The sequence below is a fragment of the Dermacentor albipictus genome, unplaced genomic scaffold (assembly GCF_038994185.2).
Source record: "Dermacentor albipictus isolate Rhodes 1998 colony unplaced genomic scaffold, USDA_Dalb.pri_finalv2 scaffold_21, whole genome shotgun sequence".
NCBI lineage: Eukaryota > Metazoa > Arthropoda > Arachnida > Ixodida > Ixodidae > Dermacentor > Dermacentor albipictus.
In genome coordinates this window covers 6,788,277-6,812,110 of record NW_027225575.1, presented here as the reverse complement: position 1 = coordinate 6,812,110, position 23,834 = coordinate 6,788,277, and the positions used below count along the sequence as shown (strand labels likewise).

At 43.9% G+C, this 23,834-nt stretch overlaps 1 protein-coding gene across 1 annotated transcript in view; it reads left to right on the top strand.

Annotated features, from left to right (window-relative positions):
- LOC135921231 (nose resistant to fluoxetine protein 6-like) overlaps positions 1–23,834 on the top strand; it is a gene marked incomplete at its 5' end in the record, with an annotated part of 119,101 nt that overhangs the window by 83,254 nt on the left and 12,013 nt on the right. The window contains 2 exons of the mRNA XM_070529432.1: positions 2,015–2,204; positions 10,150–10,292. Coding sequence (XP_070385533.1) covers positions 2,015–2,204; positions 10,150–10,292 — 333 coding nt within the window. The remainder of the gene's footprint in view (positions 1–2,014; positions 2,205–10,149; positions 10,293–23,834) is intronic.

The window sequence follows — 23,834 nt, the reverse complement described above, 5'->3', positions numbered from 1 at the left end:
TGTGTGCAAAACGTGGGTTAAAGCAGCAAAGGTTAAAAAAGTACAAGGAAAACAAATGAACGCGCGTAATGCAATACATTGGTTAGAGAAAACAAACAAATAAGTGCATATATCAAAAAGTACAATTATACATAGAACATGTTATAGGACATGAAACTATTTACAAAAAGAAATAAAACATCTTAACTCGATCATGTTTGAATACATTCAAAGATGACGTTAGTTTACGTGAATGGGGTAGGTCATTCCATATTTTAAATGCTGAAAACGAGGATGTCAGTTTTCCATAGTTGGTGTTACATTTAGGTAATAAAATGTTGTAATTATGCGCTGACCTAGTGTGGTTGGTATTAGTGAGTAAATAGTAGTCCACAAATTCGTAAACAAGCTGTTAAGTAAATGAAGAAAGAGAGTACTTAGATGATACTTAAACAAATCAGATGCACGTAGTATAAAATTTACCTTGAGTAGTGGGAGAGCAATTGTGTAAAAAGAACTGTTGGTGATTATCCGAATAGCCTGGTTCCGTATGTGTTGAATAGACGAGAGGTTGCAGTTATATGCGTTCCCCCGGAAGCAATACCATAGCTGATACTATGAATGAACGCAAAGTATAAAGATAATAATACCTGTTCTGAAAAGAATGCTCGTGATTTTATGAGAGCTCGTATGTCAAAAGCTGTTTTCTGTTTAACAAGCGCAATATGATTAGTAAACTTCAAGTGATAATCTAATTTTATGCCAAGGAACGACACACAGTCCGCTGCAGGAATAAGTTGACTTTCGAGAATTACTTGGGGGATACAATGCACGATCCTCTGCTTTGTTTTAAATAACATGAACTGAGTTTTGAAAGGGTTTAAAATTAAATAATTTAACTGACACCATTCTACAACTTTCGCTAGTTCATCGTTCAGTTTAAAGAGTAAGGTTGTTGAAGAGTTATCAGACACGAAGATAGTGGCATCAGCATATAAAATAGCATTAGAAAGGTCAAGAACATCGGGTAAGTCGTTAATGTAAATGCAAAACAACAAGGGTCCCAGTATTGAGCTCTGTGGTACCCCTTGATTAACAACCTTCGACTCGGAATAAGCACCCCCTACACAGACTGTTTGCTCACGGTCATGTAAGTAATCTTTTAGAAAAGTTAAAGCTGGCCCTGTTATACCTGAAGATTCTAGTTTGGCAATTAAAATGGTATGATTAACAGTGTCAAAAGCTTTAGTAAAATGTAAAAATAGTGAGCCAACGAATTTACCGCTGTCAAGAGAACACATTATGTAATCAGTTAATACAATAAAAGCTAAGCTGTCGAACTGCCAGGACGGAAAACGAATGGGCATGATTTCAACAACTTGAACTTTGTTAGGTAGCTGTTTATACGCTTCAGAAATAATTTCTCCATAAGTGCATCAATGGAGGACAAAATAGAGACTGGGCGATAATTAGACACCACAGATTTATTACCTTCTTTAAAGACAGGAATTACGTTTGCCTTCTTAAGCGAACTAGGAAAGATACCGCATTTAAAAACTATATTAATTATGCTGCTTAGTGTTTCCGCAATGCAAGGAGCAACAACTTTTAAGTGATAGGCAGATACATTATCTAGACCTGGGCAAGTGTTTTTTAGATTTAATATAGCAGAACAGCCCTCATCGGCTGTGACGAGAAAAAGAAAGAATGTATGATTGCAACGGTTACATGGATAGGAAGAGGGGGATCACCATAGTATCAAATGAAAAGTGAGTGAAATAACTTTTCTTTTTCAGTTTTATTGAGTTTTACTGAATAAAAGTTACATTAATTTTACGGTTTACCTTTGCGTCAGAAATCGGACGCCAGGCGGCCGACGATGTCTAGGCGTGTTCGTGTTCCAATACGTAGACTGGTGCAGAGAAGGAGCTCTCTTCTATGGCGTCAGGTTAGACAGCTTTGCTTGCTGAAACAAATTGTAACACACCCAGTGCGTACCTGTAGAGTGAACTGAAGGGACGTCCGGTGTTCGCAGCGCTACGTGTGGCTGGGGTGGACGGCCTGCGCGTTCATGATGCTGGGCGTGCTGTACGCCATGTGGCCCGCCAACACCGGCGAGTCGAAGCCCTCCGTCGCTTGGGCGGCCGTCTACGGTGGCTTCGCTCGCTCCATCTGGGCTCTCGGCCTCGCGTGGATCATCTTTGCCTCAGTCGCCGGCTATGGAGGTAAGACGCTTCACAGTGGTTTGCTCTGAGCTGTAGCTACTAAACCCTGCTACGCCAGCGGGGCTTATAAGAACAGAAGTCTCTCCGACTGGTTCAGTGGCAAAGAGTGTACCACTGACAAAAAACCTTGCGATTGTGGTTCTCGGAATAACGCGGAAGCAGCATCTCTGGGCAGCCTGTTAGGTTTTCGGTGTTTTGATGACGTCCTTTTCTTGTGTATCATACTTTCAACCACACCGATAATAAAATGTGCAGGAACATCCTTTAGGAGTGGTGCCATTGTTTGCACTTAGTCTCAGACTATAGATACTTGAGTACTATCTAACCTGCAGACTCGACTCGGCACTTTAGCTGTCTTTGTTCCACAGTGAGTGGCCTTAACCACTTCGCCAATTGGTAGCCCGGTTTTTCATGGTGAGTGCTCAGCACCAATCTTAAATTATATGAGCTCGTGCGTCGAACAATTACTGCATACCGCCTGTCAGTTAGGAATGGTTACTATAATCCGCGATGCACTCACTCTTCGTAAGTTGCCCACGCAGATATTGAGTCAACAATTGACGCTAATTTCCAGTCAAGTGTCACAAATCTAGATAGTTTACGTGCTAATGGCGTACTGGTGCAATGCGGCGATAAAAAAAACGTAGACAAAACATTCATACCCTAAGGGGGAAATTGAGTTTTAGCAAAAAAAATTATTCTTCGAGATATGGTACTAAAAATTTGTGCAAATATGTAATGTCATGTTCTTATTTTTAAATGCAGTCCATTTTTGTTTATCTCCTCTGGTTATAATTTTATGTGCGCTTACTTTAAATAATTTTTGCAAGAATTAGGAAAATATAATTTTCTGCAATTTCATTACATAGGCTTTCAATGGCTTCTGTAAAATTCAAGGAATGCCGTAAGACCAGCTTTATTGCGCTGCCTTATCTAGAAAATTTAAATACCATAAAAACACTCCATGGTATTTCAACTTCAAAACCTTCCAACTCATGTTCCAGGTAAGGCAGAACAATAAGGTTCGTTTTACGGCCTTGCTTGAATCATGCAGAAATCATTGGCACCATCTTTAGGAAACTCTATGCGACAGATATGTTGCAAATGTGTGCACAAAATCATGAAAGGGAGCTTTCATGATATTAGAACCAGGAGAGATAAACAAAAATACACCTCATATTCACAATAAACACATAACATTACATATATGTACAAGTTTTCAGCTGCATACCTCGAAAAATAAAGATTTTAGAAATTTAAGACCCACATCTCTCTGTCCCGAACCACCTCTTCAGCTTGATGGAAAAGCACAGTGCAAGGATAGCATACGCTGCTCTGAACATCTTGGCCAAATTTTGTAGTCGTGCGCGGCGCGTGGAGTTCGCAAGCGCAGCGCGAAGCCACCTTTTTCTCAAGCGCTCTCTTTTCAACAGAAGCCTGCTCCTCACCTGCTTCGAAGCTGTCGGCGGCTTGCATATGTCGCCATATGTAAGATTCCCATAGACGGCTGGTATTGGCCGACAGCTGACATCAATCAAGGAGGGTGTTTCGATCAGTGCGCTTCTTCCTAGTGATACGGCGTATATTTATTGAATCAGTTTACTAAGCGGGCTGAAGTAAGCGAAGTGTGCGTTTGAAATGCCGTTAAGAATTACGTACTTCCGGAAGAAGCGGACTATCGTCTTCACTTGCTCGGCCGCGGCCGCCCGTGTAGGAATTAAACTCAGGCCGCACTACTTATTGCTGTCGTAGCCGTGGGGGTCTCACTAATTTCGATTAGTTTGAACACTCAACGAGCCTCCAACGACACGAAATGTACGGTCTGACAACACGTAGGCATGCCAGCGCGCGCTCACTCCTCGCTGCTCCTGGCTATGGCTAGGCACCTTGGCAGACATCGCTTCGTGTTGAGCTATTTATTGACAGCGCTTCAAAAGGCATAACTTAGATGTTGCTGCTATTGTGGTGAGCCGGCCTGAACGCCAACGTCCGACTGGAACAGGTGACGTGCTTCCCGAATTGCATACCTTCGAGGTGCGCCGCCATCATGGTCGAAGCTCGTTGCGTTGGGACTCCTCCCAACGCGTGTCCGCAGAGCGACATCCATCGCTTGGTCGATGCGGGCGCTGCCGACGTACTCGCACGAGCAAACATAAAGACGATGTTCGACCCTCGGATATTGTGCGACTGTCGTAGCAATAAGTGCGAAATGAAATGTGCTACTTGCCCCTCGGTGCGAGAAAACAGAGCCGCGCGTCGCTATCCAGCACACTGTAGCAGAGCAAAAAGATGAGACACAGTGAACTCAACCATAAGCCTTCGAGTTTGACTAACGTAGCGACATGCTTTTATCTTGCCGCCACCGCTGCTGCGAGGAGCATGAGAGGAGGCAGGAAAAAAGGTTTGCGTGCCCCAATTGGTTGAGCACCGTCAGGTGGTATTTTTCGTGCCCTTTTCTGTATTTTGTTTTCTTTTTTACCGTCTCTCGGCGCACTCACCACCATGACAGTTGGCCGTCAAATTTCCGCGGCGAGGCTTTCGCAGGGGATTTCGGATGTTTTGGCTAAGTTTCGTGGCTAACCGCGTCATTGAAGAAGTCAGTTATTGTTTTTTTTTTGTGTGTGTGTGTTCGGGATCGATTTTAAGACTACTGGGGATGCAAAAGTCTACGAGCAGAGCTTTTTTCCCATGCTGACGGGTTACGGAGCTCAGGCCTGGGAAAGCTTATGCAGGGGTGCTATTCTCGGTGCTGGTTCACATTTGTTTTCCTGATCGCGTAATCGTTAACAGGTGTATGACGCTGTGGAGTACGTAGGCTGTGTTCTGTCATATATTGTGCTAGAAACGTAACGCGTGTTATTGATGTAGTACTGAGAGTGCCTAGCTTTGTCAGTCCGTGCCTTTGTTAGGCTCTGCGAATATATTTTGCGATGACAAGCTGTTCACTACCAGTGCAAATGATTTTGACTATTGTGAGTAGGGCTTCTCCGCTTCGCCGTCTCGGTAGGGTAAAGTGTTGCACGAGTTTGTTGGCTCATACTCACTTGGAACTGCATAAAGGGGGAGTGCTCATTCATGGAAACCATTTCTATGTATAACTTGCATACGCTTTGTTCAAAAATGAAGTACAGGTTTCACTGTGGTGTTTGCGCTTGAGAGCCAACGGCACCAGTTTGTCATAAAAACGTAGGACCAGTTTACCTGCATAAAGAGATTCCAGAGTCATGACGAAACGACGAGAATAGCTGAGATGCTCCATGTTGATCCCGCACGTTTCTACATTACATGGCGCTCGCGTCATCCAGGCGAATATGTCGCGCGCCTTGCGTTCGGTCATCATGTTACTGAGATTATTAAATTATGAAGCTGGACAGACGGCAGTCGATTGGGTACGCGCACGCGCACACGTGTGCACTTTGAGCAGAGCAAACGCAACCGAGTTGTTGAATCGGCAGCTACATAGTGCGCTTCACACACGCGAGCGCATCGCCTTTGGCGTGCACCGGCGAAACCTTCATCGCAGTTTTTTCACGCCGGGGAAGTGTCTTTAGAAAGCCAAATAAATAATCTGATCAATGCAATAGAAATAACTCGCGAAGAGGGTTGATCTGTGCAAGCCGCAACAGTGTTCTTGCCTACGAGTACAATGCATGGCAGTGGACGACATAACACCCAAAGCTCTGGCATGTGTCCCAAACAAAGAGGGACGAACTGTGTGCCATTATTGATGACTGTGACGCTGACATCATTGCGTTAACTGAAACCTGGCTGTCATCTAGGGTAGCCAACTCTGAGTTGTTTTTTTGCAGAAATAAATACGCAGTTTTTCGGAGCGATCGCACCGGTAAAGTAGGCGGTGGTGTGCTTCTTGCAATCAGTGACCGATTTGAGGGCTTTTGTGTGCCGGTTGTTTCAGATTTAGAAATCATCTGGTGCTGCCTTACAATAAAATTTAAAAAGCTACTAATAGGGGTTTGTTACCGATCACCCTCAAGTCCTTTGTCCTTTTGCAATGACCTGTATGACAACTTGAACCAAATAACAATACGCTATCCTGGAGTGCCAATATATCTAATGGGCGATTTTAATTTTCCAAACATCGTATGGTCACCCATCAGTCCGTTTTCTGAGCCCTCATCTACTGAATGTAATGAGTTCATTGCACTTTGTTCTGACTTCGGTTTTTCACAAATGGTCACCTCACCAACGCGAATAACTCGGCACTCAACCTCACTACTTGATCTCGTGCTCACAACTTCTCCCGACAACGTCTCATCGATAACTCACTTACCTGGTCTGAGTGATCATGACATTTTGCACTTCACGCTTACATTCCCCCAGCAGTATCAATGCAAACAACTAAAGACAATTAGAAACTTCAAAAGAGCCAATTTTTCTGCCATAAACTCAAGCCTATGTTCATTTCTTGACGACTTCTTACCGCAGTTTTTTGAACGATCAGTTGAAAGAAATTGGTGTATGTTCAAGACTAAAATTTTAGAATTAATCCATCAGCATGTTCCACTCCAGCGCGTTTATTCTCATAATCAAGCCCCCTGGTATAACAGATTTCTTAATATGCTCTCAAATAGGAAGAGACGCCTTTTTCGCACTGCTAAACGGACGAAAAAGCCTGCACATTGGCTTGCATATAAAAACGCTGCCTCCAACTACTCAATCACTGCTAAAAATACTAAGCACACATTTTTTAGGAAAACCCTGCCATTATTACTAAAAACAAATCCAAAGCGCTTTTGGAGCGTAGTAAAATGTAAACGTGGAAATAAGATTGCATTAACACAGTCTGGTAGTCAGGTTCCCAGCTATCTTTGCGCAGACGTCTTGAACAGCTCGTTTGTGCAATCATTTTCCTCTCCCGCACCTAACAACGAATGTCCCGTCTTACAGGGCTGTAACTTTCCTCTTATGGACCCTATTATATTTGATGCAACAGGAATTAAAAAAATAATCGAAAATTTGAAAATTACTTCCTCCTGCGGCGTCGATGAAATCACCACCAAATTCTTAATTAGCACAGTTGAATATTCATCTATCATATTGCAATATCTATTCTCGCAATCATATAACTCTGGCATGCTTCCGCTTGATTGGAAAACAGGAAAAATCATTCCCATACACAAATCAGGTGACACTCATAATCCCTTTAATTATAGACCAATTTCTCTTACCTCAGTACCTTGTAAAATTATGGAACATGTAATCTACACGCATCTCATTAACTTCCTTGATGATAATAATTTCTTTACTCCTCACCAGCACGGCTTTAGAAAAAACTTCTCTTGCGAAACACAGCTTCTCACATTTACAAACGATTTACACTCTAACCTTGACGCAGGCTTCACGACGGACTGTATTTTTTTGGACTTCGCTAAGGCATTTGACAAGGTGTGTCATGCTCTACTCTTACACAAACTAAGCATTTTAAACATTGACCCTACACTACTTAGGTGGATCTGTAGCTTCCTTACATCGCGCGTTCAGTTTGTTTCTGCTAATGAATGTACTTCCTCTCTAGCCCCTGTCGGCTCAGGCGTCCCTCAAGGATCTGTCCTGGGTCCACTTTTGTTTCTTATATACATTAATGACTTACCTATTAATATTTCATCAAAAATATGTTTATTTGCAGACGATTGTGTGATATACCGCAAAATTTCCAATAACTGCGATGTAACAGCCCTACAAACCGACTTAAATAAAATAACTGATTGGTGCAGCACGTGGAAAATGCAACTTAACATTAAGAAGTGCAAAACTATGAGGGTTTCTCGTACTAACTCTAGTTCTCCAAATTATTCTCTCACTAATATATCACTTGAATGTGTCACCTCGTATCGTTATTTAGGAGTAACCATAACTAACAATTTGTCTTGGAAATCGCATATTGATATCATAGTGTCCAAAGCTAACCGCACTTTAGGGTACCTACGCCGAAATTTTTCTCGTGCGCCATCATCATTAAAACAATTACTATATACCACTTACGTTCGCTCGCAACTTGAGTATGCTTCATCAATATGGGATCCCTGGCATTCAACACTAATACATACGCTGGAAGCTATACAAAACCGTTCAGCCCGTTTCATTTTAAATAACTTCAATCGGACAGCAAGCGTAACACACATGAAATGTTTATTAAACCTTCCTCTCTTATCCGACCGCCGAAAACACTCACGCATTTGTCTTTTTCACAAAATCTATTATCATAACACCTTTTTACGCACTCTTTGGATCAGGCCAGCACCTTTCATTTCTTCTCGTCGTGATCATAATCAGAAGGTTAGCATATCTCATTTCAATACTATCATGGGCGCAAATTCATTCTTACCAATGACTAGCAAAGACTGGAACAGCTTATCCCCTTCATTAACAGGTATAATTAATCCACTTATGTTTAGAAACGCACTTGAAAACGAACTTTTGTAATATACTTACCATTTGTCTTGCCTATGTGTATGTACCTTTCTCTATTGCAGCGTTTTCATCAGTTTTCATCAGCATCATGATCAAAAAGTTAACAATGCATTTTGTAAATCTACTGTACATATTATGTTTTTTTGAATCCCTTTACCATTGTGTACATCACATTTGTATTTGTATCTTTTGTACCTCTGTTTATTATCATCGGATGTCAACTCAAAATTAGCAATTATTACTGCTGTTATAATTATTTTTTTGTTTGAGTTACTTTTACCGATGTTTACTTTGTATTCCCTTAGCCCCTCCCCTCTATAATGTACTATGTACCTTGAGGGTAAAATAAATGAAATGAAATGAAATGAAATGTATATAAACATCATGTACATTGCGTATACATTGTTGGCGAGACAAAGAATTCTGATTTTTGTGCTAGTACTCGACCCTAAAAGGAATTTGTCCACCAAACTAGCCTCAAAAGCCTTCTTCTAACCGGAAGCAGGCAGCCAACTCGGAGCCACAAAACAAGCGCGCATTTACGCGCTGTTTCCACCAAAACATCTGCTTCCGCCAGTTTCATAGCGTTCCATCATCACTGCTAGCACAGCACACAATAATCAAGCCTTAACTGCGGTAAAAATTCATGCGCAAACACACAACAAGAATTTTGAATGTCACCTCGTCTAACTCTATGGGCGGCTTCCGAGCGAACGACCAAACTGCGAGGGCGAGCTGCGAGAAGGCCAGCGGAAGGAGAAGCTGGGCAAGGAGGAATGTCGCTACCTTTTTCATTCAGGCACCTTAAGTTTGACTAAAGTTTGACCCTTCGCAGGCGCCGAAACCGGAAGTAGCGGCGTTATACGTGAATGTGCAAAATGAAATTTGGACTGCGCGCCACGGTGACGTTCAGTAGGCGGAGCGTTGTGGGCGCGCCCAGTTCTTTAAAAAATTACGGGGTTTTACGTGCCAAAACCACTTTCTGATTATGAGGCACGCCATAGTGGAGGACTCCGGAAATTTCGACCACCTGGGGTTCTTTAACGTGCACCTAAATCTAAGTACAAAGGTGTCTTCGCGTTTCGCCACCATCGAAATGCGGCCGCCGTGGCTGGGATTCGATCCCGCGACCTCGTGCTCAGCAGCCTAACACCATAGCCACTGAGCAACCATGGTGGGTGGCGCTCCCCGTTCTGCCGTAGACTCCCGTTCTGCCGTAGACTCCTGTTCTGCCGCAGACTCCGCACTGCAAGGCATTCAAGGAGTGGGATCACCGCGAAGGCGATCAAAAGCGATATTTGATTGCCAATAGCCTCGTTTTTACCGAACGCATTGAAGTACTTTTTCGTGAAAGGTATCTCTGAAATTGTCTTTTTTAACTTCAAATGCATTCCTCAAATTCGATAAAAAGTGTTTCAGGGTCCCTTTAAAACAGATCGTTCAGAATTACTATAACAAGGCGTTCTTGATTTTTAGTGATTAGAGCGAAACGTTGCTGCCGTGCTATGCGCAGGTGTGGTGAGCAAAATTCTGTCGTGGAAAGCACTGGTGCCCCTGAGCCGGTTAACCTTCTGCGCGTACATCATTCACCCGGTGCTGATGGTCATCTTTTACGGCTCGAGGGAAGAGAGCTTCGACTACTCTTCGTACCTGCTGGTGAGTACTATATCATAAGCCCTGTTCATCGTGCTTAAGGGTTATGTCTTTTTCCCGTAAACATGGATACTTGCTGAGAAAGCTCGGTCTCTGAAGAAGAGATTACACAGAGGATTACCGATGCACTTTATGGAAGGTTTTGAATCAAGTGTTTTTCACAATCATGAGGGTCGCACATTTCGTGTAAGCTGTATTTTTTTACTATAGGTGGTCCGGCTACACTTCGGCCGTCGGTGGGAGCCGAACCTACAACCTCCGCATGACGCGTGCGATATGTTATGCCAATTGAGCTTCTGCGATGGTTATCCCCGGTCCAGTGGGCACTTACGTATATATGCATTTATGTACACTCTAAAAACAAAGAGAGTTCCGGGCACTCTCTTTGAGGGGCTATCTGCTTGTCCCATATTTCACTCTCTTCGAGAGTAGATCGGCCCTCTTTAAAAGAGAGTAGGTCAACTCCTCCTGACAGAGTTTTGTTATTCCACCACAAGGGAGTGCTAGTACTCTTCCGCAGAGTGCTAATACTCTCCCCACAGGGGTAATAGTACTCCCCCAGACCGAGTGCTTCTACTCCTCCAAGCCAAGTGTTTCTACGCACCAAAACCGAGTACTTGTACTTCTTCAGAACAGAGTGCTAGTACTCTTCCCAATAGTGTGAAAGCACGATGTAAATCCATGGTCACGTTTGAAGGGATTCGCAATACTCACATGTGGGGAATATTTGATTCCTTCATAAGCAGCTAATGCACTTATGCTTGGTGAATGGGATGTAATCTGTAGTTGCCGGGTTACTCAAATGAAACATTTGCTCTCTTAAAAGGTCAAAATCTTTATTGACCAGTCACAAGACAAACTGAATAATAATTTGAGAAACATACTCACAAACACATAAAATCAAATTACAAATTGATGATGCCCAAGAACCTTACAACACATCTTGTAATAAAACATAACTATACGTATTCTCTAAAGTTTCATCAGTATTACAGTCTAGAAATATTCTTTAATTTCAATTGGCTCCTTCTTTTTAAAATAAAGTATACAATGGAAAGTTAAACATAGAACAAACGTGCGCAACCTCACAAAGTATTGACGCTATGATCGAAGAGAAATATGCGCCACATTACTGGGCAGCAAACGTATTTCTGGCACAAAACGCGTGTACTTATATGGCATAGGTTACCAGATGAGCTGCTAAACATGGGGCTGGTAACGTAGATAAATTGTGCAAGAAACATTTTTGTGTGTTATATTCTAAGACAGCAGCTCATTTGATAACGTCCTGTACATCGTATGGATGTTCCTGACTGAGAGTACAGTGCATTTAGAAATTTGTGGTATATTCTCATGTGAGGCCGCAGGTATAGTTAGCTTTGCTTATATTTCACATAAAGTTAGTCATGTATAGGCTGCCCCACATTGTTTCTAAGTGTGTCTTGTCCTGGTTCTGAAACAATATCTTGCCCGGTCTCAAACTGGTACAGAGGCGTATCATATTTCCTATTCAGTTGGCCTCCTCACCAAAGTAGTTTCCTGGTGCTTTTGGGATTCGTCCGTTGCACTTTCTCACAAATAAATAAAATTAAATTTACGATATCATCTAGCGTGTAGCAAATGAATTTAATAACTGCAAGGAGCATTGACATTAAAATCCTGAGCATCAAATTTCTTATCATATATGGCAGCTTTTCATTCCCATTACGGTAAGAATGCTATATTTCTGAGGAGCAGCTCGCATATTTACATGATCAATTATTGTGACTCGTTGAATATGCAATCTAACTAAAGTACAGCATGGCTTCAGATGTGAACCAAAAATCAGATGTGATGAATATGATGCATCAAAGGCCACATAAGCATAAGTACAGGGACGGAAGTGGACGAAAAAGGAAAACAAAGAAGCAAAACATAAATTGAGAATGGCACCATTCTGTTTCACATATCACTTCCATGCACGTGTATTTTGCATGCGATTATGCATATATTTGCACAATGAACCCCCTACCTGAAACCAAAGCTTTTTTCCCTACCGTAGTCCTTAAGATGCGCTAACGCAAGGAAAATTATCGCACTTCACAGAATCTTCGTCACAAAACAATTGCATATGTGTCTAGGAAGATTAATACATCGCTTCACTGTGCACTCTATCTTAAGTCCAGATGAATTATGTCTACAGAAGCCATCAAACTAAGGGGCTTTCACTTAACACTGTATGTTCACAACCGCCAATAGGTGAACAAGTGTTCTGCTCAGATGCTCTCAGTTCTTTCCACCGAACGCATCTCTGCCTCCACTAGCATACTTGGTTGGCTAGTAGATTGGAGAAACCACAATTTTACATTTTAAAAAATAATTTTCAATTCCAAGTGACTCGCCGGCTTCTAAGACGTAAGGGTGCACCATGATGTACACAGTTAAAGGCCCTAATTGCTCCCCGCTTTCGCTTCGGGAGGCACGAGCGATTCTATTGAACTGGTGTCGTGAGCATGCACGTAAATGATAATGAGTTCTTAAACATGGGATTCTCTTCCCCCAATGATTCCTCTTTCTGGAACCTAAAAGGAAGCAATACTTCTAAAATTTGTGCAAAAATAGATAAAAAGGAAGACATGAAAATCTGTCTGCTTTATGTCAATATTTAAGATACACAATCACAGTGGTTTGTATTTGCACACTTGCATTCACGTGCTGTTAAATGCAGGCTAATAAAGCTGTTAAATGGTAAATGTATGCAAGCACCTAACCAAGCTTGAGCTGTTACTTTTTATAGTCAACACAAGCACCATGCTCATTGCAAGTATGTATCATGTCACCAAGCAAATATGCAATTTCGTTGTACCCCTATTCTTTTATCACATGGATATATCTGTTGAGAGGCAAGACAACAAGCAGGCACTTCTCACCACTAACCAGGTTTTTTAAAACACATTTCTAACTTTTCAATGACACTTGCTCCTATGTGTTTGTCTCCAGAGAGCACACTTGATTTTGACTTTCCCATCAGAGACATTACATAAATATAACATGTTAAGATGACTGCCTAGAGCACGTGAGAATTTTCATCTTGGTGTGACATACTGTATTTTGACGTTGTTGACATTTAGTCGAATGGTACACCCAATATACCCACATTCTAGTTTCCTTGTCCAAATTGCATGACAATGTATTTTGATTCTTTGTCGTGCGCTCGTCTGCACTACCAGGGTGTCTACCAAGTTGACATTTCTGAATTCCCTGAGTTTTCCAGGTTTTTCCTGAGTGCCTTTGCAATATTTCCTGAGTGACACAGAACTTTGTTTTATATCAAGACGGGCTACATTATGTAACCAATAGTGTTACTCTCTATTAAGCATGTTAAAAAAATAAAAAGACATCTTCATCCAGTTTGAATAGTAAGGGGTAGTGAAGTAAGCGGTAGTAAAGAGAACAGAAGGGAGAGATTAGTAAAATGCACAGCGAATGAAATAGCTTCTAAAGAAATAGTAAAACCCATTGCAAATCGAATCTAACATTCTCAAATACGAATAAAAAATAGGTGTATACAGAATATTTTCGAATATGAGCTATTCCTATCAACTGATAGCAAGCTAATTGGTATGTGGCCCAAACTTTATCACAAGTGAGATTCTCTCGCAACAACTGGTAAGTCAACCTCCACTGTCCTAACGTACTCTCATCCCGCGCTGAACGCCTCAGTGTTGAGTTTCACTGTTTTAAAGAGCTTTCTTGCTTGGATGAGGGACACCTGCATCTCGGTGTCAGCCAACACTTTGCTTTTAGAGTGCAAGCTCCTTTAAAAAAGCGGCGGCATGCCTCCTTTCATGTTCGTTTCTCAATGCGTAGCTCTTTTGTCTCCTTGTTTTCCTTCTGCTGCGCGTTCGCCACACGGTCTATTTAAAGCATCCTCTTGGACAGTTGTACAGTCAGCGTCCTATTTTTCGGACTCCCTGGAGGCCGCGAAAATGTCCGAAATGATGAATGCATGTCTTTTACAGCCCTTAAGGGCTCGAATTGCCACAGGCACGCCTGAAGGCCTGCCAGTACACTTATTAGGCATATCGGTGCTCGTATACTGCGACAGAAGATGGCGGGTGCACGCGTGTATAGTTAAGGAATACATATTGTGTCCTGTAACAGTTGCCCCTTCCCACATTTCTCATGCTTCGCAGCGTAACACTTCTGCAATGAGGCAAAGCTTACTTTCAAAAACCGCCATTATGCAACGCGTCGTGCTTTCCTAACTTCGAAGCCAATCGCGACGTCCGCAAAGGCGGTGTCGGTGCCATTGCTGACAGCGGCGAATTCTTTCAATGAAAAACACGGCACAGAACGGCAAGAAGCTTAATACCGAACCTCGAAGCAGATAGGCCTAGCATTGCCGCGGTGGTGGCTACGGCTGCAAGCCGATCTGCGTGCGAGTGTGCCGGTTCGAGGCGGCGAAGTCATCAAAATGGCGGCGATTGTGGCTTCTATTAAGGCCGTTTCGGACCTGCGGTCAAGACAAAAAGTCCGGAAAATCGGACGGCGAAGGGTTCTTGTGTCTGAAATTTCAGAAGTTCTTGTACAATGACCCTATGGGGTACATATGGTGCCGCGAAGGCGTCCAAATTATCTGGCGTCCGGAAAGTCGCTCGTTGACTGTATTCTGACAACTCCTCCAGCCGACGACGCGGCGTCAAAAACCATTCGTTACGATTCCCCTCTATTACTCAAGCCAGCATTACGGCGACTTTCGTTCCCTTTAAATAGAATTACAGCTAATTTTCCCTGATAGAAGCACAAATTCTCTGAGTTTTCCTTGAGTGTTTGCAGACTACTCAACATCCCTGAGAATTTCCGGTTTTCCCGGTTGGTAGACACGCCATTTTGATTTTCAGGCATCCGCTTTATATAACGCAAGAAGGCAGCTGCAAGGACACAAGGATGTCAAAGAGCCAGCCCAGCGCGACTTCACGTAGTCTACGTGAAGTCGCGCTTGGCTGGCTCTTTGACATCCTTGGGTCCTTGCAGCTGCCTTCTTGCGTTATATAAAGCGGATGCCTGAAAAATATCGTGTGCAAAAGTCAATACGAGGACATGGGGTAAAACAACATCAAGACAGTCAAGGCTATGGCACTAAAAGAAAGTCTTAGCTCTTAGTCTTCCTACTGAAATGCATGCGAAAAATCTAAGTGACTGCAACAGTCAACTGCTAAACTAACTTTAATTATTAGATTTAAACAAAAAAGAAATAACCGACAGTTCATCCTCGTTCGGCACCAACTTTAAGACACTCCTGCTAATAAATAGAATATTGGTCATATGTCAGATGTCCTAGGTCGGTCATTAGTCTCGTCTGTCGCAAGCACCACTTGTGACGCATATCCTAAGCACGTGCCCAGTGTGCCCCCCATATCATCTCTGGTTGTGCCACTGCTCAAGCCATAATTTGAGACTCGTATCTGCAAACATGATGCTCAGTAGTCATGAAAATATGGTCCTCCAGTTCAATGGATATGATTGGATGTGCCTATAAGAAAGAGCAACAAGGCTTGTTATGGCAAGCTTACACACATTTCAATAATAACAAGAAAGTTTACTGCAGCCTGCGCCTAAGCTTGCTAACAGGCATGAACTTATTTTCATTTATGAGGTGTGCAGTGGATTTCATTTTTGACAGACTCGACTACTGCTGCAGTTTGAAATCTGTTTGAAATTTAGCATTTTACATTCTTGAAGGCATGTAAAAGTTGCAGTTAGACCGCAGTTATTAGTTTATTAGACCAACTCTTTGTTTTGTGTAGGACAGACGACTGGTAACACGTCATTAAAGCAACGTTTTATTTTGATACTTTATTTCTTCACTAAAAATATTAAAGCGATAAACACATTTTGAACTGCCATGCAGTAGCAAGATGCTCACATTACGCTTGTGACCCATAGAAGAAGGGTGATTTAGCTGTTGATATAATATAACTCTTAAACGCCAACTAATATTAGCAAATGCACCGGCATGTCCAAAACAATAAGCGTATGCAAAGCACCCCTGCAATTGTAATTCCACACAGCAGCCGTTATATACGATGCCGGTGCAAAACTCGCTGCTTGACAATTCACCGAGTTCGTATACATAAGCACCCTTTCAAATTCGCCACGCGCTCGAAAACCGCAACAGGAGACATGAAATCAGACATGTAATCACACCATTTCAATACATGAGCAAAAACACGCCATGAGATCGATTTATTGCGCGACGGCCACGAGCGACGGCTTGGAACGACAAAACGGGCCGTCGCTTGAAGAGATCGCTCGGTTGTGGAAATCGAGAAATCGTCGCTCGTCTCCCGGAAGTGCTATGAGCGACTAGCCAATAGCGCGAAGCCGGAACTGGATGTACACGGTCGTCCACTTCCAATTTGAACACGGCTCCGGGCGGCCGGCGAGGCTGGCGCTCCGCGGAGCGCCGCTCGTGGGCGCCGGGGTAACTAACGCGCCGGCGCACTGGCAGCCACACGCCTGGCCTCAGCCGCCAGCACACACTAGTGCAGACGCGCTGTAGCAGACGACGCGGCTCCGGCCACGCTTGTGGCGGCCAGTGCGCCGGCGCGTTAGTTACCCCGGCGCCCACGAGCGGCGCTCCGCGGAGCGCCAGCCTCGCCGGCCGCCCGGAGCCGTGTTCAAATTGGAAGTGGACGACCGTGTACATCGCTCAAATACTACCGATTGTCGCGCGGAACGAGCAAACGATAGAATTTTTGTACGTGCAAGGATAAGAACGTACTGCAAGACCTTCGGAAATATTTTATGCTACATTTTACAGTGAAATACATTAACTTAAATTACTAAAGCACGCGCCATGCTAGTTTCGATGCGTATTTGCAGCCCTCATACCGGCAACACCGGGGAGGCGTCGGAATATCGTCTCTCGCACCGAGTACGACTTGTAGGCGACGAGGGAACGCGACAGCCATCTCCATCGTATCGCTTGTAGCTGTCGCGTGCAAGATCGCTTATATGGGGTTTACACTTTATTCAGTATAAAACGTGGATTCCTCCTGCGTTTTCAGTAAGTTCAAGATAACGCGCCCAATTGACCTCTTGCAGCTGAATGCCTGCGGCAAAGTTTCTAACTATAGCACTGATGCTACACGTAGCTTCAGTAGTCGCAGATTACCCATGGTCGAGACACCGTCAAGCGCACGGCTTATTTTTAACGAAAGCATGCCGCCAGCAAAATGACGCCTTCTGTTAAGTGATTTCTTATTTCAACAGCGTTCCGTACACAGTAGACTGCCAAACTGAATAAATTCAAACAAAGAACACGCCCGCTAAGCACGCTTCGCATAGGCTCGGAATCATGGGCTTGTGAACAAACCATTTTAAGCGTCCTCTCGCCTCACGTCTTATTGAACATACAATGGTTCTGGCAGCTTTTGCGATTTTCAAAGCACTTACAGATCACATGCAGTTATTGCGACGACTGGCTTTTTCGAGTGACATCGAGAGACACAGCGCGCTTGCCTAGTCCGTTGTCGATCGCGTCGGCTAAGCGCCGCGAGGACTTCCTGGCGATAGCATGTCATATACGTAGAATGTGCACCTAAGTTAGAATTCACTTACCGGTGGAGGATTTGTGTTAAATCCTACGAATGACGAACGACTGCCGTGTATAAGCGACGACGCGAGATGGCTGACACACGATCTTCCTTGGATGGCCTTTGTTAGCTAGCTGGACGGATCACCTTTCTCCGGTGCCGTGCTGTACCGCGATGTTGAGCGCGCGCGCGGTGGAGCAGCGCCGAGTGAAAAAGTAGAGCGCTCCCTCCGCATTCCTTTGAACTGTGGCTGCCTGTTCTCTTAGAAGCAAAACGGTGTGTTCTTTGTTCAGCGTGTGTGAGTGATACATCGCCATGTTCGGGGCCAGCCTCTTACAGTTGAAGAAGATTACGCTACGTTTTGTTCTCTATTGCCGCAAGAGTAGAACGGGCATTCTACTCTCTCTCTGAAGGGCAGACTGAAAAGCACAATTCACTCTCTCCATGGTGACGGACTGAACAATGCATTTCACTCCACTCGACATTTTGCGAGAGTAAAACAACGCTATGAAGAGTAAATCGGCCGCTTCACTCCTGCGATACCCTATCTAGTTTTTAGAGTGTAGCCAGCGCAGGGAGTGTTAGCCCGAGTGACTCATGGCTGTAGCGGCGGAGATGAAACACACATTAGACCACAGGCATCACTTGCACGTGATTATTGGCGGCAAGCTCCACCAATGGGAAAGCTGGTGCCACTGTCGGCGCCAGCTGACAGTGGCGCTGGTGAGGGATCAAGTGGACACAGCGATCGCGTCGGCTGCTTCGGAAGCGCCGAAGCGAGCTGAAAACGAAAGTTTAAAGTCCCACCTGCGCCGCGGTTCTGATAAAGTGGTTAGGCTTTACCGCTTTAGGTGTCAACTTGACAACATCTGAAACCACTATAATAGGTAGTGGCTGCCTTTGGAGGCGTGCAGCATGGTAGGCTACTGCTCGGTGCTGCAGTGCCGGACGTACGCAACGTAGCCGCAGGGCAAGCAGCTGCGTGAAGCTTCGCTGGCGAAACTTATAACCGGCAGACAGCCATCGGCTACAACACGCGTATGCAGCAAGCACACACGCGAGGAAGATTTCTGCTACGGCACCGGGACTGCGCGATGTTCAGTGAGTAGCAGAAAACGCGCACTGAGACGCTTACCCGCGCCCGCTGCCCGGCTAATGTCAAGGCGGTTTGGTTTATGAACTTGTTGATGCTAGCTACTGGCAAGTTGACTGGAACGGAAAGGGAGTGGTAAGACGCACATTAAAGAAAAGCATGGCATATGGTCATGTTTGTGTTAAGAATTAATGCACTGAATTACAAAAACGAAGCAGAAGGAAATCGCACGCTGAGAAAACCGATAAACATACAGTGCGACGCAACTTGCGAAATATTGTTGAAATGTCCATAAATTTAGAAGTCAAAAGAAAGGTTTAGTCGTCGCGACGGCATATCACAGTCCCCGTAGGCGTCGAAGTCTCTATAACGAAAGTATTTGTGAACACTTCTGATAGCGTCCACGCAACAGTGGTTGCTAGTGTACTGTCAAATGTTCATATGCTGTGGCCTAAAGCTCACGGCACGGTGCGAAAACGCGCTCACAGCGAAAGCAAAACATTGTGCGCGGACATGCATGCAGACGCGCAGTCTGTTGCTGCGAAACCATGCGATCGCTGCATAGAGGCTTCATTCTGTTATGCTCCATTTGGTTATACAGACAGCCTACTATAAGAACATATTTCACATAGTTTACTTTCAGCGTTTGCCTCTTTCACGCAAGAAGCCGGGTCGGGTGGCTCCATCACGGCGACCGCGCGTAGTGGCGTTCGCCGTACGTATTCGGTAAAGAGATAGCGTCTGTAAACGATTGTGTGCTTTAAGTTTGCCCAAGATTATTATATCGACAGTCAAAAACTTCCCTCGTTTTGAGAGTACCTACATAAATGTCCAGGAGGAATGCCGCGTGGTGTTTTTATTGAGCGCTGTAAACGAAACCTATTGGAGGAGCGCGCCGCGTGATCGCTCATACTGTGCAAGGGAGGCGCTTCCGACAGATGGCGACTCCGCAACTCCTTGCCCCAAATAGGAGCAGGCAACTCGTCGATAAGCCCTCGTATGTTGAACATACGAAGGCTTATACGAGGGCAGCGCGCTAGAATAATGACACGATAACCTAGATGAATCAAATTTAGTAACAACCATGGGGAAATGACAGTCATTAATCGAGGACAGGGCAAGCATGGAGGTAGAGATTAACGGCGTAATAAGTTAACCAACACTGGTCAATGAACAGGCCATAGGGGTAACAAGTTCCCGAATTCTTTTTTTTTCTCATTTAAAGGGCGCATGACACCCAATTTTCGATCATAATCTGTATTGTGTGAGATAATCTTTGTGCGTCCAAGAACACGTTGGCAAACTTTTTGCGCATTCGAGAAAGCACGTAATTTGTTATTGATTTTTTATATTACACTCTATTGGCGTAACAATGGGGCAACACTGGCATGCTCCCGAGCCGTGACGTCACAGGCTGCATGCCTGCCGAGCGACTATGTAGAATAGAGAGTTTTATAATAGGAGCCCCAATAGTTTGGGACCCCAAAGAGCTTTGCGGGCGTTAGCTTTGGGGCGCGCAAGAGTGAAGAGCTTTAGAATCTGTAGGGCTTGCGTTTGCGGATAGCGTCTTGCGCTGATAGCGCCACAACGGCGTCAAAGAACAGCTATTAGAAATAACCAAATAAAATATACCATTTTATGATAAGAATAGTAATTTTGACTTTCGTGTTTTCGCGTTTAATTACGCTCATGGGTTATTCTTTCATGGGTTATTATTCTTTCATTCATGGGTTATTCTCATGGGTTATTATTTTACGGAAACACTTTGTCAATTTGCCTCTCAGAACTCCTCAAAATTTTGGCAATTCCTATCTAACAAAGATTCCCAACTTTCGTGGGAGATATGCGATGGTGAAGTAACAATTACAGATGCAAAGAAAATAGCTGAAGCATTATAATGCGTTTTTCCAAAGTGTTTATTCCACTTTGAGCACTAGTGTTGCCGAGAGACAGATAATTGACAGCCCAGACATGATCAGTGTAACTATTGAGGGTGTGACTTAGCTCCTTCTACGGTTAGACGCAAAGAAAGCTACAGGGCCAGATAACATTCCTCCTGCTTTTCTTAAACGATATTCCGAAGTATTAGCTCGATTTTTGGTCATTATTTTTACTAAATCTTTAGCCTGTGGTACTGTTTCCGACGATTAGCGTTTGGCACGAGTAATACCAGTTTTTAAGAAAGGTCTCCGATCTTCTGTAAGTAATTACAGACCAATATCACTCACCTGTTTCTGCTGCAAAACTTTAGAACACATCATAGTCACTTACCTGAATAATTTTTTGGAGAGAAATAATATACTCACGGCTAATCAGCATGGTTTTAGACAAAGTTACTCCACAACCCCCCAGTCACTGTCCATGAGCTCGCTTCCGTGCTTGATGGGGGCGGTCAGGTTGACGCTATTTTCTTAGATTATTCTAAGGCTTTCGACAGAGTCCCACATTCGAAACTAATATATAAAATGAAACTTCTCGGAATACCCCTACAGATCATAAACTGGGTAAATTCATACCTGACTGGTCGTAAGCAGTATGTGGAAATAAATGGATCATGCTCCCGGTTTTGGGGGGTCTCTTCAGGCGTACCTCAGGGATCGGTGCTGGGTCCAGTACTGTTTGATATTTATATTAATGACCTAGTTAAAATTTTGGAATCACCTGTTCGCGTCAAATTGTTTGCAGATGATTGTATTATACTTAGCAACATTCGAAATGTCTCTGATCAGCTTTTTCTGGAAGAAACCTTGGATAGGTTGGCAGAATGGTGCAATGAATGGGATATGGTTATTAATTATGACAAAACAGTGCATATGTGTATTACAAATAGTTAAGAAAGCTAGAATACTTGTACAAAATAAAGGATAATAAGATTGGGAAAGTAGAAAGCTGCAAATACTTGGGGATAACTTTAACTTCACGTCTATCCTGGGTGCCTCACACAGACAATATAACCTGTGCAGCCCGAAAAAGATTAGGATTTCTAAAGTTTAAATTAGGTGACATGATTTTGGCCTCTAGCACGAAGTAAAACACGGACACAGAAAGGAGCAGACAGGACGAGTGCTACCAACTCGCCAAACTGTCTATCCTTTTGCATTAAATTAGGTGACTCCACATCCTCATCAAGATTAAAAGCTTATAAACGTAGGTTAAGCCTCTATTAGAATATTCGAATATCGTTTGGGATCCTCACACAGTGGTAGGTATTGAAAAATTAGAAAGAATTCAAAGGTTAGCCGCGCGCTTCATTTATAAGCGCTTCAAACGACGTGATTCTCCAACGAGTATGCTGGAAGCCGCAAACTTGGAACCACTAACTGATCGAAGAAAAACTGCCAGATTAAATTTCTTTCGCCAGCTTTATTACGGGAAACTAGGAATACAACCGCGTGACTATATTATTAAGGACACATCTCGAATTTCCCGTCACAAACACAGCCAGTATTTAAAACCGATCTTTGCACGTACAAACCTTTTCAAAAACTTTTTTTTTCCGAAAACAATCAATGATTGGAATGCCCTACCTGGAAATTCCCACTGGTTACAGCCACCCACTTGATGAATCTCGTTGACTGTAACCCTTGTATATATTTGTATGTTTGCTTATTTTTGTACCTGCTCACGTAGCCCCCTCCATGCTTGGACAGATGTCCGCAGTATTGTGAAAATAAAATAAATAAATAAAATAAATTTTGTAAGCAGCAAACAATTAGTTGCGCCGAGTTTTGAGTGACCAACTCTACGTGCCTTCACCAACCAAGCTAAGCCACGTTAGGCCTACGAGCCATAAAATCCACTATCGAATTCGGAATCAGCGGCGTCTAATGAATCAATCTTCATAACACACGCTAGTTGAGAGAAAGCGATAACCGCAGTCACTTCTCCTAGCTTGCGGACTGCAAGCGTTACCACGAATCGAGCCCAGTTTGATGCTAGGTTAGAGCCGCCGCTTCGATGGGTGTCGCCATGTTTGTTTACGGAAATCTTTTGGGGCAACTTTTGGGGCTCCCGCTAAATAAGCGAAATAGCGTGCCCGATGCAAAACCCAAACGCAGTTTGCGTCTCGCGCATGCGTAGTGGCTTCGACGCTATTTCTTTGGGACAACAAAACGTTTGGGGACCCTATTCTAAAACTCTCTAATGTATTGGCCTCGAGCGCCACCACTGGAAAAGCTGGCGCCACCGTCGCCGTGACGTGCTATTAGGGATCACGTGGACATTGCGGCCGCGTCGGCTGCTTCGGGAGCGCCGAAGCGAGCTGAAAACGAGAGTTTAAATTCCCTCGTACGCTGCGGTCCTCATTTAGTGGCGAGATTTTCCCGCTTCGAGTGTCTCCTTTACAATGCTTGAAAGTACTACAATAGGCAGTGGCTGCCTTTGAAGGAGCGCAACATGGAAGGCTACTGCTCGGTGCCGCAGTGCCGGACATACGCAATGGAGCCCGGTGTCAGCCTTATTCGCACGTAGCCGCAGGACAAGAAGCTGCGTGAAGCTTGGCTCACGAAACATAAAACCGGCACACAGTCATCGGCTACAACTCGGATATGCAGCAAGCACAGACGCGAGGAAGATTTCTGCTACGGCGCCGGGTCTGCGATGTTCGGAAAACGCGCACTGAGACGCTCGCCCGAGTCCGCTGCCCGACTAATGTCATGACAGTTTGGTCTATGAACTTGTCGATGCTATAGATACTGGAAGTTTACTGGAGTGGAAAGGGAGCGGTAAAAAGCCCATTAAAAAAAAAGCATGGCACATGGTCATGTTTGTGTTATGAATTAATACACTGGATTACAAAAAAGAAGCAGCGGAAAATCGCACGCTGAGAACACTGATAAACATACGGTGCGACGCAACTCTAGAAAGAATATT